General features: G+C 41.8%; 1 protein-coding gene across 1 annotated transcript in view; it reads left to right on the forward strand.

The window, feature by feature from the left end:
- The window catches only part of dst (dystonin), a 93,117-nt gene that overhangs the window by 71,062 nt on the left and 4,508 nt on the right, over nucleotides 1-17,547 (forward strand). The window contains 33 exon segments of the mRNA XM_029449250.1: nucleotides 476-717; nucleotides 859-1,065; nucleotides 1,192-1,311; nucleotides 1,486-1,593; nucleotides 1,684-1,902; nucleotides 1,985-2,188; nucleotides 2,389-2,620; nucleotides 3,106-3,332; nucleotides 3,424-3,546; nucleotides 3,659-3,751; nucleotides 3,753-3,761; nucleotides 4,401-4,502; nucleotides 4,779-4,952; nucleotides 5,528-5,683; nucleotides 5,868-6,065; nucleotides 6,668-6,796; nucleotides 7,310-7,480; nucleotides 8,594-8,749; nucleotides 9,042-9,248; nucleotides 9,484-9,603; nucleotides 10,299-10,468; nucleotides 10,581-10,740; nucleotides 11,702-11,896; nucleotides 11,978-12,106; nucleotides 12,521-12,664; nucleotides 12,873-13,061; nucleotides 13,205-13,334; nucleotides 13,526-13,689; nucleotides 13,945-14,107; nucleotides 14,200-14,354; nucleotides 14,453-14,527; nucleotides 14,694-14,711; nucleotides 17,429-17,546. Of these exon segments, the coding sequence (XP_029305110.1) occupies nucleotides 476-717; nucleotides 859-1,065; nucleotides 1,192-1,311; nucleotides 1,486-1,593; nucleotides 1,684-1,902; nucleotides 1,985-2,188; nucleotides 2,389-2,620; nucleotides 3,106-3,332; nucleotides 3,424-3,546; nucleotides 3,659-3,751; nucleotides 3,753-3,761; nucleotides 4,401-4,502; nucleotides 4,779-4,952; nucleotides 5,528-5,683; nucleotides 5,868-6,065; nucleotides 6,668-6,796; nucleotides 7,310-7,480; nucleotides 8,594-8,749; nucleotides 9,042-9,248; nucleotides 9,484-9,603; nucleotides 10,299-10,468; nucleotides 10,581-10,740; nucleotides 11,702-11,896; nucleotides 11,978-12,106; nucleotides 12,521-12,664; nucleotides 12,873-13,061; nucleotides 13,205-13,334; nucleotides 13,526-13,689; nucleotides 13,945-14,107; nucleotides 14,200-14,354; nucleotides 14,453-14,527; nucleotides 14,694-14,711; nucleotides 17,429-17,546 (5,007 nt within the window).

Here is a 17,547-nt window from a genome sequence, read left to right on the forward strand (position 1 = left end):
GGGAAATACAATTATTAGCTTTCTTGCTGAGAGTAAGATGAAAAGACACCACCAACAGCCCTGTTGTCACCGTGAACACAACAGGAAGTAACCGTCCCTATTGTGTCACTTTTGGACAGAGCCAGGCTAGCTGTTTCCAGTCTTCATGCTAAGCTGAGCTAACTGGCTGCTGCCTCCAGCATATACTGTATTTAGCATTCAGATATGTGCGTGGTAACAATCTTAAGCGAATAAGCGAACTCCCAAAAATGTCAAACTATTCCTCAATTACCATAATTGTGTATGTAATTTATTTTTGAACATGCACTCATTTTTATTTAGGCATGTTCTAAGTACCTAATGCATTTGTCTTAAAAACATGACTGACAGAATTAGTGCTGTGTTCAGCCAAGCTAGCAGCATATTGTACGTCCCTATACTAAAGCAGAAATACGAAAACTCCTTGAATTATTTTGTAATAATTTACTCTCTATAGGTGATGAGGTGGTTGTAATCCAAGGCAAACTAGACGGAATAAAAACAAAGTACGCTGAGATCAGCTCTATGAGTGACAGCGTTTTGAAGACATTGGAGCGGGTTTCAAGTCTCTCCACCAAGCTGCAGCGCACCCACGAGGACCTGAGCTCCTGGCTGGAGAAAGTAGAGGCTGAGGTCAGCGCTTTTGCTGATCAGGAACCAGTGGGCGAGCAGCTCATTTATGCACAAAGCAGGCAGAAGGTAAGCGTTTCGACAATACAAGTTTGAGAAAGTAATGTAATCTTTAACATAAAATACCTCCAACGCTCAGTGAGCTGCTTTACAAAAACACATCTGTGCATTCACTACGCTTAAGTTGGTGTGTCATGTAATCTTGTCCAGACCTTGTTGAAGGAGAGCAAAGACCAAAAACCTGTGATGGCCAAGCTGAATGAGTTGAGTAGCTCTCTCCTGGATCTGATCCCCTGGCACACTCGTGAGGGTCTGGACAAGCTGGTGACTGAGGACAATGAGCGGTACGGAGCCGTCTGCGAAACCGTCACCCAGCAGGTCGACCAGGTCAACGCTCATATACTCAAGTCACAGCAGGTAAACCAGAGAAAGTTTTTTGGTTTTGTTTTCATTGTATTGTTCTTTATCTAATTTAATTCACATATTTAATTATAAGTTTAAAGCAACGGAAAAAATGTCAATGTTTTTTGTCTTGTTTTCCAGTTTGAACAGGCTGCAGACACTGAACTCTCCTGGCTGACTGAAGCTGAGAGGAAGTTGCTGTCTATGGGCGAGATCAGGCTGGATCAGGACCAAACCTCAGCCCAGCTCCAAGCACAGAAGGTTAGCCTATCTTATTGTGCGTGCGTGTGTGTGTGTGTGTGTGTGTGTGTGTGTGTGTGTGTGTGTGTGTGTATGTGTGTATGGATAGATACAGGCCTCTATTGAAACAAAGGTCAGTAAACACAGCGGTTTGTTTTGTAACGTTCAGCCAAACTCACTCTACCGGTTTTCCAGATCTTCTCCATGGACATCATGAGGCACAAAGATGCGGTGGATGATATTGTGAAAACAGGAAAGTCCATCATGAACAGCAAAAACCCAGAGGAGAAAGAAATCTTGAAGGTGAAAAGACTATATTTGCAATTTTCAAATGGGTAAATATTCATGAAGAATAAGCACATAAGTTAAAGGATCTTGTTGCTTTTCAATCAGGCCAGGACTCAGACTCTGTTGGAGAAGTACGGCATCGTCAGTCAGCTGAACTCGGAACGCTGTCTACAGCTGGAGCGAGCCCAGTCTCTGGCCAGTCAGTTCTGGGAGACCTATGAGGAGATGTGCCCGTGGCTTCAGGAAACCATGAGCGCCTTCAGCCAGCTGCCTCGGCCCTCCATCGAGTACGAAACGCTCAGGCAGCAGCAAGAGGAGCTCAGGGTAAGAAGCCAACAGAAGCAGATGTTCAGTCCAACATTATTATTTAAGCAGCAAAACACTGAATGTGTCGTATCCTCTCCAGCAAATGCGAGAGCTGATTTCCGAGCACAAGCCCCACATCGACAAGATGAATAAGACGGGGCCTCAGCTGCTTGAACTCAGCCCAGTGGAGGGAGTCCCCATCAGGGAGAAGTACACAGCTACAGACCAACTTTACACCAAACTCAAGGCTGATGTCAAGGAGAGAGCTGCTACTCTGGAAGAGGCCATCTCCAAATCTACCCAGGTGAGGAGCAGTTGTTCACTAGGTGTTTCTAAGGAAATATGTCTATGTATTTATGTATGTATGTGTGTATATATATGTGTGTGTTTATGTAAATACAGTGTCTTCTCAAACAGGAGAGCCAAACATTTTCCCAGCTTTCTTTAGTGTTATTACCATATAAAGTATAAATACAAACGGAGGTGTTTCCTCTCCTCATTCAGTTCCATGATAAAATTGACCCGATGCTGGAATCCCTGGAACGGATCGCTGAACGCCTGCGGCAGCCTCCGTCCATCTCGGTGGAGGTGGACAAGATCAGAGAGCAGATTACTGAAAATAAATCAGTCTCTGTGGATTTGGAGAAGCTGCAGCCCTCTTATGAAACACTGAAGCAGCGAGGCGAGGAGATGATCGCACGGTCTGAAGGAGCAGACAAGGACATATCTGCTAAAGGTATGGTATAAATGACATCATCTTATTTTCTTTATTCTATTTTATTCCCTTTATTTTGTATTTAGTTGAATCCAGTTAGAAGGGTTTTTCTATAATAGGGCTTTGGGGTGATTATAAGAGCCAATAGGACAAATCGCACAATAAAAGGTCATCGGCATGAAAAATATTGAGGCATACTAAACACAATCACTGGCCAAACCTTTAATTCTCCTCCAATCTAAACATGTGCAATCACTCTTGAAATCCTCGGCTTAAGCTCTTAGTTTGAGTTTTGGATCAGATGTTTTTGTTCATTAAGTTTCGAAAGCTTTCCTCCAGGTGTGACTTTAATGGGAATGCCATTCTTTTTTTAGTTGCAATGAAAAATCAAAGCAAGACACAGAGACTGAACAGTTTCTCCATTAAATGTGCAAGATGTGTTTTCCCAGCACACACAGCTGAGAAATACAAGCTGATATCTGTGCTACTCTGTTTGTATTCACAAGTTGTACAAGACAAACTGGACCAGATGGTGTTCCTCTGGAGCGACATCCAGGCCTTACGGGAGGAGCGTGAGGCAAAGCTGCTGGATGTGATGGACCTGGCAGACAAGTTCTGGTGCGACCACTGCGCTCTCATCATCACCATCAAAGACAGCCAGGACCTGCTGAGAGAGCTGGAGGAGCCCGGAGTCGATCCTTCAGTCGTCAAACAGCAGCAGGAGTTTGTCGAGGTAGACAGATCCTCAAAATGAAAGAATTGATTCAACCAATGGGTAATCAAGAGTGATGGAGCACTTTAACAACTGCTTTTTGTCACTACAGGGATTCAAGGAGGAGATCGATGGGCTGCTGGAAGAGCTCGAAGTGGTTCAAAACCAAGGGGCAGAGTTTATGACTGCCTGCGGGGAACCTGATAAACCCGTGATAAAGAAAAGTCTTGATGAGGTAAGAGATGACATTCGCAAGCATCTTAACACAGAGTTTTTCTCCTGAGTGTCAATGCTGTTTTCTTTGCCTGCAAATGGCTTGCGGTGAAGCAATCGTGTAATTTTTCCAGGTGAACTCGGCGTGGGAAAATCTCAATAAGACTTGGAAGGAGAGAGTAGAGAGACTGGACGAAGCCATGCAGGCTGCTGTGCAGTTCCAGGACTGGCCTGCAGGTACTTTGATCACTGCGTCATTGTGTTTTAAAAGAATAATCTGAAATAATTCTCTGAATGAAGTGGGACACAGGCCTCCGAATCGTATCCCAAATCCTAATGTTACTCATACAACAGACATTTTCATTAATGTTAGTCCACTTGTTTTGTTTAACTAATTATAGAATATGTTCATCGAGACATGTACATGCTTTTGAAAGTCAAACACACACAGGGAGCCAGTTAGTTTTTAAGGCCCTCTGATGAAACACAGATTCCACTTATTTTTTTATTGCTCTTGATGAAGTGATACGACATTTTATGAGAGCCCTATTAAGTTTTAAACAATAAACACTAACCACAGTGCTTTGCTATATTTGCCTCAAACTTATGTTTATAAAGTTCTTCTAAGATCTTTTCATGGTAGGAAAGGACAAGTCCTCGTCACAACTGTTTTCAATTCACTAACTTTAAGGATCACACTCCTTCAAGATGATAGTATTTAAGTTAAGGGATTTTTTAAACCTAATTTGTCAGATGAACTACAGACCGACTGTAAGATTTAGTGCATACCATGACACTAGATGTGAAGCGTGACTCCCTGTGTGTGCACTAAGCTTGTTTTCTCTCAGTAACAATGGTTTCTCACCCTGTACGCAGGGTATGTTTGACTGGGTGGATATTCTGGAGAGCAAACTGGATTCAATGACCCCCGTCGGCACAGACCTGGAAACTGTCAAGCAGCAGATTGTGGAACTCAAGGTAAAGTCTTGTGTTTGTGTTTAAATAGCAGAACACTTCTTTAACTCTACCTCTGTATTCAGTGCTACAGAGGCTCTAACAGCTCTACTTATGTTCAGATTCATAACCTGCCCCAGTTATTATAAAATCTCTGCTTTACAAAGTAGTCACATTGTCTTTGATGTACAATAAGACAAATGTTCTGCTGAAAAGGTATAGCCAGTATGCACAGATGTATTGACCACAAAGCTTTTGTACTTCCGTTGAATGATTGGGTGGTACCACTGTATGTTTCAGGAGTTCAAAGGAGAGGCGTACCAGCTGCAGATCGAGATGGAGCGGCTGAACCATCAGGCCGGTCTCCTGCTGAAGAAGGTGACGGAGGAGGCCGATCGCTGCGCCATCCAGGAGCCAATGTCCGAGCTCAAGATGCTCTGGGACAACCTGGATGAGAAGATCATCAGCCGACAGGTCAGAAAAGGGAAACATGTAATAACTAGAAGGGCACCCGGAGAGCGCAAACCTCCCAAGCTACGCCCTTCCACCGAACCTGACAAAAAACATAACTTCCTTGGTGGAGCTAAGAATAATAATAATAATAATAAAGTTTATTTGTATAGCACTTATCAAAACCAGCATTACAATATGCTTTACAATGAACACATAAAACACAACAATTAAATACACAATAATGTTTGAATAAGCAAAACATAGAATACATTTAAAAACAATGGATGACTACACTGTAATCAATAGTTAAGAATTTAAATGTAAAGGTGAAATGATAAGAAATCTTTTCACTAAAGATAAAACTATTTAAAAGGAGAGGGAGAGCTTAATTTACACTGTTCAATATGCTGTTTAAATACAGTGTGTAATAACTCTCTATGAAGAATAATTGTAATATACCTCTACAGCTCCTCCCTATGGATTATCAAACAGACTCAACAATGGATCGAACAGGCCGTGGAATATGTTGTATTGTATGCATGTCAGTGCTTTTTATGCGCTGCAATATCTAATAGTTTAATCTGTCATTAATCCAGCACAAACTGGAGGGAGGCCTCCTGGCTCTTGGCCAGTTCCAGCACGCACTGGACGAGCTGCTGGCCTGGATGAGCCACACCGAGGAGCTGCTCAACGACCAGAGGAAGGCTGGAGGAGACCCCAAAGCCGTCGAGATAGAGCTCGCCAAGCATCACGTACGACAAAACTTTGCTGTTTTGACTCAATGCAAATTCAAACATGTTTCAGTAAAGGTACCTTTTATATGACCACGGGGTTAACAAATGGGCCTCAGAAAAAGAGCAAAGACGCTGTAGATTTAGTTTTGTCCTTCGTTCTCCACCCAACATCTCGCCATTTCTGGCTGCTTTATCTCTACAGGTTCTCCAGAATGATGTCTTCGCTCACAAGGCGACAGTTGAGTCCGTCTATAAGGCCGGTAAAGATCTTGTAGAGTCCAGCGCCGGAGAGGAAGCTTCTGGTCTGCAGAGCAAACTGGAAAACCTGAACCAGCGGTGGAAAGACATCCTGGAGAAGACAGGACAGAGGAAGCAACAACTACAGAGCGCTCTGCTTCAGGTATGAAAAGGATTGTCACCACAACTAAATTGGCCTTATTTGTCATTATCATTGTTTAATATGTGTTATTGATTATTTTCTCCCAGGGGAGCAGGTATGTTATGTCGAAGTCATAAATTGTTTTTGGAGGAGGGATCCCTGTCTCTGCCCCCCTCCTCAATCCTTTTTCATCCTGAGGACTTTCTATTCATAACTTTGACCTTTAGCGGGGTGCTTTGATGTGAGGGGGGAAATGAGAAACAGAAATATGTCCTGGATTTCGATTGAAATGTTTGAAAAGTTTCTTCAAAAAGACATAATCTGTACCAGGTTTTCATAGACAAAAGTATTTATCAGAAAAAAGCCAATAAATCCAATCATCGAAGGTTTTTTATTGGGTTCCCCGTTAACAAAGTTCATTTAAAATAAAAACGACATGCATTTTTGATCAAAGGCTTTATTTCAATAAATTTCTTAATTTATACTGCTGAATACCGCAGATAGCCACTAAATGAATCCAAGGAAATAATAACTCAGACATCCTCCTCTCTGAGACACAGGTTTCTAACAATGAGTGTGTGTGAGACACCTTTTGTCCTGACTCAGGTTGTGTTGTGTTGCAGGCCCAAGGTTTCCATGGTGAGATAGAAGATATGCAGCAATGGCTGAAAGACACAGAACGTCAGCTGTTGGCATCAAAGGCTGTGGGAGGCTTACCAGACACGGCCCGGGAGCAGCTTAACGCCCATCTGGTATGTGTTTAACAATATGAAAGGCCGCATACAGATGGCAGGCTTGGAAGGAGACGACGATGTCTTTTCTGTGTTTTATCTGAAGTGTGAAAATTAAATGACACTGCAAAATACACTACTTGCATCCCCCTGCAGAAGAATACAAAAAGCCTTTTAAAGTGTGTCAAATTGATTCAGCCGTGTCTGACTATAATGAATTTAGGAATGTTTCCCTCCTTTGTTTTCCTTTTTCTCTAATAGAGAAGACACTTTCACAACAAACGCCCCCTTAAGAAGCTTCAGTAGTCACATTTTATAGAACCAACAACAGAGGGATTACTTGTGGGAACTTTGCCTCTGATAGTTTAATTCTCTCACCATTTGTGGACTAGAAAAATAAAGTAAAATAAAGTGCATAGACAGATTCATCTGCAGACTGTCTCATCGTTATTCAAAACTAAAGCAGAGCTGTAATGTAGTCTGTTTGACGAATGCATCCCTCCCCTTATGTCATTGTGTCTTGCTTTCTTGCAGGAGTTGTGTTCTGCCTTCGAGGTGAAGGAGGAACTGTATCAGCAGCTGATGAACAAGGGTCAGCAGCTGCTCGCCATAACACCTGAGGGTCCAGACAGCAACACGGAGCAGGACCTCGGCAACCTGAAGGACAAATGGGAAGCCGTGCACGGGAAGGTCGCTGAGAGAAAGGTATGCAGCGAAGAGTTGTAGTGAGGATGGTATAGCTTCACGGCTCTCAGCTTAATGATTGACGACTTCAGATTTCGGACCCCAGTGAGAGATCGCTGACAGACACTTGAGCCATGACTCTGTATTTGTAAGCCCCTAATCCCAGTGCCGATAATGAATGGTGTAAGGATGGCGTGCTGGCAGAGACACACAGGATGTGGTTACACTGTAGATCACAGTGGGCTAGTTACTGTCTGAGTCAGCGTGGAAACTGTGGTCGTGTCTCGTATGTTACAGTGAACATTTAATAAGTGCGTCAAATAAATAATAGAGCAAATTTGAGCCAAAATAAAGAGTCATCCGTCACCATGTTGTTCTTTTGGAAATCTTATTAATGTTGCAACATTTTCTCACTTTCTTTGCTACAATAAATAAACACTATCATTTAACATGACTGAAAAGATTAATCGTCTCTCCCTTACCACTCTCACTCCAGATATGGAGCTCCTCATTCTGGCTGCTTGAGAGTTTGCTGTAACATTTTTGCTTTTGCTTCCTATTTACTTTGGTCCGGTTCCAAGGAATTCTAAGTCGGGTAAATCTTAGAGCCGACAAAGTTGCAGCTGCTGGCCAAACTTTCTTCAGCACTGTGACACATCTCTATTCTAGTGAGCACAAAGACGTGTCTAAGTCGTGTCTACTAAACTACAATTCTTTATATAGTGAGACTCTCAACATGACCCGCAATATATGAGAGAAACACATTATTGCCCATAACTCTCATCAGGTTTATAATGTCATTAACATTTACAGCCATGTGATGAGCCTGTGCCAGTGGGCTTGGCTGTAACAAATGGATGTTTCTCTCATTGAATTAAAAGCTCGTCATTCCCCTTCTGCTCCACCATCAGCCTCTCCAGAGGCGTTACTTCCTCTGTTAAATTAGAGGTCATGTTCGGCACAATTGAAGTGTAATTGTTTTTTTCCTCCTCTTTTAGCTAGTGTTGTGGCAACCAAGTGGTTTGTTTTCAGCAGCAGGATACGGGTTATAATGGTGCTCTGTTAGGAGAGAAAAGACAACAGGATTATTTCCATATCATGTGCTTGGATCCTGATGATGTGTTGTGTCTACAGGTGAAACTAGAGGAAGCCTTGACGCTGGCCACAGATTTCCACAACTCTCTGCAGGACTTCATCAACTGGCTAACCCAAGCAGAGCAGACGCTGAACATGGTGTCCCCCGCCTCCCTCATAATGGACACCATCATGTTTCAGATTGATGAGCATAAGGTAATGTTTGTGCTGAGAGGAGTGAAATGCATGTGCATGATTGCTTTTACAGTTTTTTCCTGAATTGGAAGCGTTTCATGTAGATATGCTTTCATCCAGATGCTCTAATAGTGTTTAATTTCTTTAGCCAGGAAAACATCATATCAAATAGAAAATAGCAGTTTATGTTTACTTATTCACCGTTCGGCTTTGCCATCAAACCAACATCGACCTAATGACTCCACACTGTTTGGTGACATCTTTTGGTATTATAACACCTGACCTAAACCTCTCTCCTCTGTGCCCTGTGCAGATGTTTGTGACAGAGGTGAACTCTCACAGGGAACACATCATTGAACTGGACAAGACAGGAACACATTTGAAGTACTTCAGCCAGAAACAGGATGTGGTGCTGATCAAGAACCTGCTGCTGAGCGTGCAAGGCCGCTGGGAGAAGCTGGTGCAGCGGTCTGTTGAGCGAGGTCGTCTGCTGGATGACGCCAGGAAGAGGGCGAAACAGGTACTGTTCTGTGCATATTTATGCTGGGTTTGAAATAAGATTTGTTTCACTGCTGTTAGAACTTGAATTATCATTGGAAAGCTCTGGAAATTGTATATTAAGCCTGTTTCATATTCTGTCTGCAGCTAATTACAGCGTTGTGGGCCCTTTACTGTTTTAACAGGAGTCGGCCATAAATCAAGTGAAATCGTACCTTTTAAAAAAATATCTTGTTTGTTTTTTTATTCTCCATTAGTTCCATGAAACGTGGAATAAACTGATGGAGTGGTTGGACGAGTCTGAGAGGACTCTGGACTCAGAAGTGGAAATTGCAAACGATCCGGACAAAATTAAGACGCAGCTGGTGCAGCACAAGGTGATGAAGCATCAGCTTATCACGTTTCACTGGGGGAAAAATTCAAGTTAAAATTACCAGGGACCTTTGACAGCAGAGTTTCATTCATTTAACTGAAACAATTTAGAATAATTAGACAGCTATGAGTATGTGAGTGTTGGAAGCAGACGATTCCAATGGCAAAAGCTATTTATGGGAATTACAGCATCTACAGAATGCATTAGTCGTGCATTTGTTTGCGTTACAGACTAACCACTCCCCTCCGGTTGTCTCTGCAGTGTTATGTGGGGATATTGTGTTAATCCTCTATAATCCCTGGATGGACCAAATATATTAGGAGAGACCTTGCTTTTGGATACTTTTAATCCCAGTGACTCTTGACCTTTGACCCCTTTTTTGGTTTCCCTCACAGAATAATGTCTCCTTAATCTCAAAACACACACACACACACACACACACACACACACACACACACACACACACACACACACACACACACACACACACACACACACACACACACATATTAGGATAATATCTGACATGCCTACAGTAAAAGAAAGAAAATCACAGAAGGTTCAACGTAGCCCTGTTCATCTAAAATTATGAGACTTGAAACAATCCGCTGAACTTGACTATTTACTTGTTCACTTTCTAAAAATATCTTTATTGTTTGGAGGTAGGAGCTTTTTGATGACAGTGTTTCTCAATCGCAGGAGTTCCAAAAAGCCGTGGGCAGCAAACACTCAGTGTATGACACCACCACTCGCACAGGGCGCGCCCTGAAAGACAAGACCTCCCTGCAGGATGATAATCAGAAGCTGGACGACATGCTGAGTGAACTGAGGGACAAATGGGACACGGTTTGTGGCAAGTCAGTAGAAAGGTAAGGATCCATCTTCCTGCATTTGTTGCTGCATTCTACCCCACCTGATACTAGTCAGACTATTTACAGTGAGATTCTTCATGCAACCTGAATGATTTGTGTTCTCCTGCAGACAAAACAAGCTCGAGGAGGCCCTGTTGTTCTCCGGCCAGTTTACAGACGCTCTCCAGGCTCTCATTGACTGGCTGTACAGAGTTGAACCTCAGCTGGCTGAGGACCAGCCCGTACATGGAGACATAGACCTGGTTCTCAACCTGATAGACAACCACAAGGTAGGAAACAGCAGCAGGCCACATCACAGCATAACACAAAGCTTTGTTGATCTGGTCGTTGAGCGCTGGTCGAAAAAGTCTTTAGTGGCAACATGGAAACATAAAAGTTTGAAATGCTGCATTAACACCACCCATTCCTTTCTTCACTGTTTGTTCTTATCACAATAGAATAAAAGGGACACTTAAACCACGGCAGGGTTGGACAATACATTTGAACAACAAAAGAGCTAGTGTTGTTATACCTTTCTATTGAGAGTCCCCGTACTTTAAACTTGTCTGTCCAGCACAGAAGTTCACAAAACGGATGTTATGTTTGCTCGTTCCCAATGTTATAACTGCACTACATCAGCAACAAACATATTTCTAAGACTAGTAACAGTTGTGACTCTGATGAATTAGATTGTTGTAATCCACAAATGCAATTTCGTTCTGGACTTTTTCATCTCTCATTCCTCATGCATCAGAGACATGTTTTACTTTGTTAGAGTGGAAAAGATTAGTTGTACTATGAATAGTTCTCTTGCCAAATTAAATAAAACATGGGAACTTTTTTTTTGGCACATGCTCAGGGGTTGATGTTTGCTGCTTTCCCAGAATAACAGCTTTATTTGAATGTGTGTCACCACTTTAATTTACGTTCAGTGGGTTTATTTCTTCTTTTCTCGATCGTTCGAATTTTGTGTCCGCCTTTGTTCATTACTGGGTGACCAACATGTACGTTTTGTGTCGTTTTGTTTTGTTTTGCTTTGTTGTTAGTTTTGTACTTTTTAGTATTTTCTTCTCCATTTTATGTACGTGTTCAGTTTCCTCTTCAATGTTTGTTATACTTGTCTCAATCTTGAATCTTGAAAGGTAACTGTCTTAACATGTGTGTGTTGTTGGTAGTAAATTGTAAATAGCAAGTATGTTGTATGTGGGTTCATGTTGTTTGACTGTGTCCTCCTCTGATTGGTCGTTGCAGGTGTTCCAGAAGGAGTTGGGAAAGAGGACAGTCAGCGTTCAGGCCCTCAAGCGTTCAGCCAGGGAGCTGACCGACATCAGTCACGATGACTCGTCCTGGGTCAAAGTCCAGATGCAGGAGCTGAGCACTCGCTGGGAGACGGTGTGCAACCTCTCGGTGTCCAAACAGGCGCGGCTGGAGCAGGCACTGTGCCAGGTACTGTGGAGCCCTTACAGCTGTTAGATATAAAGTGAACTGTCTCTGTGAGCCTCACTGATCTGTGTCCTCTGGCTGCAGGCTGAGGAGTTTCACTCCACTGTTCATATCCTGCTGGAGTGGCTGGCTGAGGCTGAGCAGAGTTTGCGTTTCCATGGCAGCCTGCCTGATGATGAGGAGGCTCTGCAGGCGCTTATCGAACAACACAAGGCAAGCAATGCAAATATTTGTATTGTTTTATCTGAAGAAAAACTTCAAGTTTATATTTAATTTTTACATTTTGACAGTTACGGTTGTTTTAATACATGTAGTTGAGTTAACAGTTAAGACCCTGATTCTGTAATTGCAGCATGTCTGGTAGTAGATGCCATGTCATCTTTCATGCCACAAATGCAATCTATGCTGGGGACCAAGGGTGACCGGGCCTTTTCTGTTAGTGCCCCCACTCTCTGGAACAACCTCCCTGAGGAGATCATTATTAAACTCACTCTGATCACATCATAAAACCTATTTATATACAAAGGCATCCCTCTAACTTTTACTTTATTGATTACTTTGTATTTTATTCCATATGTAGCTCCTTTGCTTTGAAATCTAATCTCTTTCCCATTTGCTATTTTTAAGGAGTTTATCAAGAGACTGGAGGAGAAACGAGTGGCTCTAAATAAAGCAACCAGTCTGGGGGAAGCTATTCTTATCATCTGCCATCCAGACTCTATCACAACCATCAAACACTGGAACACTATCATTAAAGCGCGGCTTGAAGAGGTCAGTTCACAGCTGTATACATGCCTTTCATACCCACAGAAGGTATGACAGATTGCTCATTCTTCAAGCAACAATGGACTTCCTCCAGCCTTTTTTCACACAAGTCATTAATTCACATTTTGTGGTTGCATGTGTGTGCCTTATCACACAAAAGGAATTGCTGTATCTCTATTTAATATGAGTAATGTGTGTAATGTTACTGCTACAGGTGCAGGCTTGGGCGAGGCAGCACCAGCAGCGGCTGGCCACGGCCCTCACTGAGCTGTTAGCCACTCAGGAGCTGCTGGAGAATCTGCTGACCTGGCTTCAGTGGGCTGAGACCAACCTCAACGATAAGGACAAGGAGCAGCTGCCGCAGGAGCTCGATGAGGTCAAAAGCCTCATAGCAGAACATCAGGTAAAGTAAAGCTGCAGATAAAAATAACTCCAGCGTAGTTTTCAGTCATTTAAAACCATTTGAGTTTTACAGTAGTTGACAACTTGCATTGTAAGTGGACATGAACCAAACACTGGAAGCATTCTTGTTGCTTTTCCCCGCAGGCCTTCATGGAGGAAATGACCAGGAAGCAACCAGATGTTGACCAAATCACCAAGACACACAAAAGGAAGGCTGCTGTGGAGCCCCCAATCCAGTCTCACATCCCTGTGCTTGACAAAGGAAGAACTGGAAGTATGTATCCCACAAATCCCCCTAATAGAGCGTGACCTGAGCCATCTGGCCCAGTGTTTAGTCACTGCCGGGTGACGCGACATCCTCATCTTGTCCATTTTAGCACCTGGAATGATGTCATTGCTCATCTATTCCTCCTGATTACACGGTGAACGCACAGTTACTCTCAGTGTTTTTGTCTTTTTTTGCAGGAAAACGTTCTCCCACACAAACGATGTATGCGACAGCAACACAACCTCCCATCGAGACAAAGAACCCGCGGGTTAACCTGCTGGTCACTAAGTGGCAGCACGTGTGGCTGCTGGCTTTGGACAGAAGGAGGAAACTCAATGATGCCATGGACAGACTGGAGGAGGTAACCAAGCACCCAGGATTCACAGACAAGAGTTATAGAGAAAAATATTTTTGTAAACTAAAACTAAATAAAAATATTATCCTTTAAGAAAACCTAAAACTTAAACCATATTGCCTGGTTATTAAAATGTATTAAATAACATTTTTAGATTTTTAGCTATAATATTTCCCTTTTTAAAACAAAAAAACTAGTATAACTTTTCAACACTTTTTCTGCACATTTGTGATCATTTCACTCTTTATTGTTTCTCTGCAGTTGAAGGAATTTGCCAACTTTGACTTTGATGTTTGGCGGAAGCGCTACATGCGCTGGATGAACCATAAAAAGTCTCGTGTCATGGACTTCTTCCGCCGCATTGACAAGGATCAAGATGGCAAGGTGACCCGGCAGGAGTTTATAGAGGGCATCCTCTCCTCCAGTAAGTGTCCAACATACAAACTCACATCTAAACAGCATGCACCCCAGCCAGCAAAATGCTCATTCTGAACCACTTGAATGGCTCTTCAATAGAATTCCCCACCAGTCGTCTGGAGATGAGCGCTGTGGCAGACATATTCGACAGAGACGGCGACGGCTACATTGACTACTATGAGTTTGTGGCAGCTCTTCATCCCAACAAGGACGCTTACAAACCGCTGACAGATGCTGACAAAATTGAAGATGAGGTGAGTACAAACTCTCATTCCCAGAATTTCAGAAATTTGAATCTAGAGACGTTGATGTTTAGGGAATTATGTTTCAATAAAATGTTCTCTGTCTGTAGGTTACACGACAAGTAGCGAAATGCAAATGTACAAAACGATTCCAAGTGGAGCAAATTGGTGCCAACAAATACCGGGTAAGATTTGAACTAAGAGCAAATGTTTTAACAAATAAAAGCAATGCTATGACATTTAAATACTAGCAGATCAATTTAGCAGAAAGGTAAGTGCTGCAAAAAGTGCCAATACATGGTAAAAAGTCTAATCTTTTCCATATTTTTTTATTGTTCCTGACATCACCAGTTCTACCTTGGAAACCAGGTACATATGAAAGTCCTCTTCTGTTTTTACTCCTCTGTCCTGTGCCTTATCGAGTGTGTCCCTATCGAGCCTTACGTCTGCTTTCCAATTAACACACTCTGCCCAGATTCCTGGCTGATGTTTACAGACTGAAACTCAGAAGTAGAAATAAAGATCCATGGCCATCTGATTTAATCCATGAGGAACATTGGCCTAAGATGTGTTTTCAGTCTAAAATCAAATTTGTATTTAAAATGAATTAAATTAAATTAAAGGCCTTATGTGTTTTAGTGATTGTGGCATTTCTCAGATTATTTTGATGACATACGTTTTTGTTTTGTTAAAAAATAAGACAACCCAGGGCAAAATGTATGTAGTAAATATGTATGTATCTGCTTTTGAGTTTCAGAAAATATAATATTGCAAGACTATGCCATTTCAGCCCATATTTTTAATTAGTCCACAGGCATAAATTCATCTGCTGGGCAGTTTGGAAAATAATGCTTTCTGTGTGCTTGCCTTTGGCGCTTCAGGATCATGGGAATGAACATTGGCTGTCGTACTTTAGTGTAACACTGACACTGTTTATTCATTTATTTTCATAGTTGGGCAACTTTGAACATGTCAATGAATACTTTGCTTTTCATTTTACCTACTGAGTCTTTGCATGTTGCAGTTTAAAACTCATGTGTTCATATGCCACATGTTTGCTGAAGCTTGTTTGGATTAAGAGTAATAGTGGGAGGTGTTAGTGAGAGGGGGCATTTGTGTTGCTTTATGAACTAGTTTGTATTGATGTGTCACACAACAATGAATTGAAATAATTCTTTTGACAGTTTGGTCTGGTTCACTGCTTACATGACTCCTTACTCGGCGACGAGACATTAGCAAACAGGGAAAATCAAAATCTTACCCCCCACCTACACGTTGCCGTTTTGGAAAGCTGTATTCTGGTAAATGGTTATTCTTAAATGTGTCTTGTGCCTCTTTTTACTCCAGATCATCATCACATTTAATGTATTTGATCACTTAAATCACCAGTGGCATTAAATCATTATATAATCATAACAAGTTTTTACCAGTTGAAGAGACATCATGAGATAATCGGCACTTAGTGGAGGTCATCATTGTTTGGTCATGTCTGCGTGTCACACTGTGGTGGATTAGACAGAAATTATTTGGAACCATCCTCCCACCATGTCGTCATTGGAGCTAGCTGCATCGGTTCTGCATCATTGTCAGTGCATCCTGAGCATTTGAGTCCTAGTTGTAGTAAGCGCAACAAAGTGCCGGATTGCAGGAGTTTGCTGTTTGTCCGCTTGATCATGATGTGGAATTGTTCTTACAGAAAGCATGCGGCTGTGATTGTGAATTTTGTCTTTGTGCTAATGCTCATGGTCATATCCAACTGGTTGACTTCTGTCTATCGCCTCATAAACATCAAACCATTCGCATCCATTAACATGCTCTCGTGTTTTTTCGTTTGGTATGTGTGGTTGGTATGATGAAGGCAAATGATTATACTGTAGTGCCTTCTGCTGGTAAAGTAATGTGCCTTCAGCTAATGTTTTCTTCACAGGCTCAACCTGAAGCAAACTGAAGCCACACACTGTCGGAGTAAAGTCAGACATTACAACTAGAAACCACACATTAGCTGTTATTATTAAGTCCGCTGCTGTATCTGTGGACGCCCTTTTCTGCTCGTAAAGGTTAAAACAATAAGATGAAAACTTAGCCTTGTGATGAAAACAAACTGAAAAATTGTTATAATGCCAAAATGACTTGTATAACAACTTTTGACATACTTTGTCATTATTTTGCGATACTGATTCATTACTAAAAGGTTTCATAGTATAATGACTTTTATTTCATCATATTGGCAGAAATGGGTTTCCGTATATATCAGTTAAGTGTGTAAAGCTGTAACACTTGTGTCACTGCTGTAAATACTGTGCTGCGTCTCAATACAATACATTAGCTCAAATACAATTAGCTATAAACTGTAACAGATGTCAGTGTAGAGCCTGACTGATACTGTAGTTGGAGAGCTGATTATTAATATATAATGTGATGGTGAAGTCCACTAAACTCAACAACAGTGATGTGATGAAGGCACTATTTTTAAGTTACCAGAAGTACTTCTTTCTGCATTTGTTTTTGTCTTATTGGCCAAAATTGTATACACATATACCAATGTACAATAATATAATTTTGACTCAACAATAACTCAGTCGGACTCATCATCTAATGATTGTACGACGAGAAAATGTTGAGTGTGAGAAAATAAAACAGTAAATTTAGCATAAACTCATTTAGAATGAATGAGTTCAAAGAGTATTCATACATTACAATTCATTTGAATCACACACACCGCTAGAAGAAAACCAGTTGGATTGGCCTTCGTGTAATTTGTGTCTTTGGGAATGAAAACTAAAATGTGTGTTTTTGTGTCATAATCCTGTTTGTGTAAATCTGTGCAGCATGGAAAGGAAATCAGAGCTGAAGTGGACTAAAAATAATCTTTGATGGCTGTTTTGATTTTTGCATGAAAAAGTGGGATTGAAATTGTCTAATTCAAATTCAATTTAAAATAAAAATAATTGGAATAAATGTTAATTTCCAAACCAGTCTGATTTCCAGTGTTGTACAGCTTCTAGCCTGCAGTGAGAGCGTGTTCATGCAGAGGTCAGTCTTTTCACACATCCCGTTTCTGTTTTCCTCCCCCCCCCCCGCCTTAGTTTGGAGACTCTCAGCAGCTTCGTCTTGTGCGGATTTTACGCAGCACTGTGATGGTGCGGGTGGGAGGAGGCTGGATGGCTCTGGATGAGTTCCTGGTGAAGAACGACCCCTGTCGAGG

The sequence above is a fragment of the Cottoperca gobio genome, chromosome 15, assembly GCF_900634415.1.
Source record: "Cottoperca gobio chromosome 15, fCotGob3.1, whole genome shotgun sequence".
Taxonomy (NCBI): domain Eukaryota; kingdom Metazoa; phylum Chordata; class Actinopteri; order Perciformes; family Bovichtidae; genus Cottoperca; species Cottoperca gobio.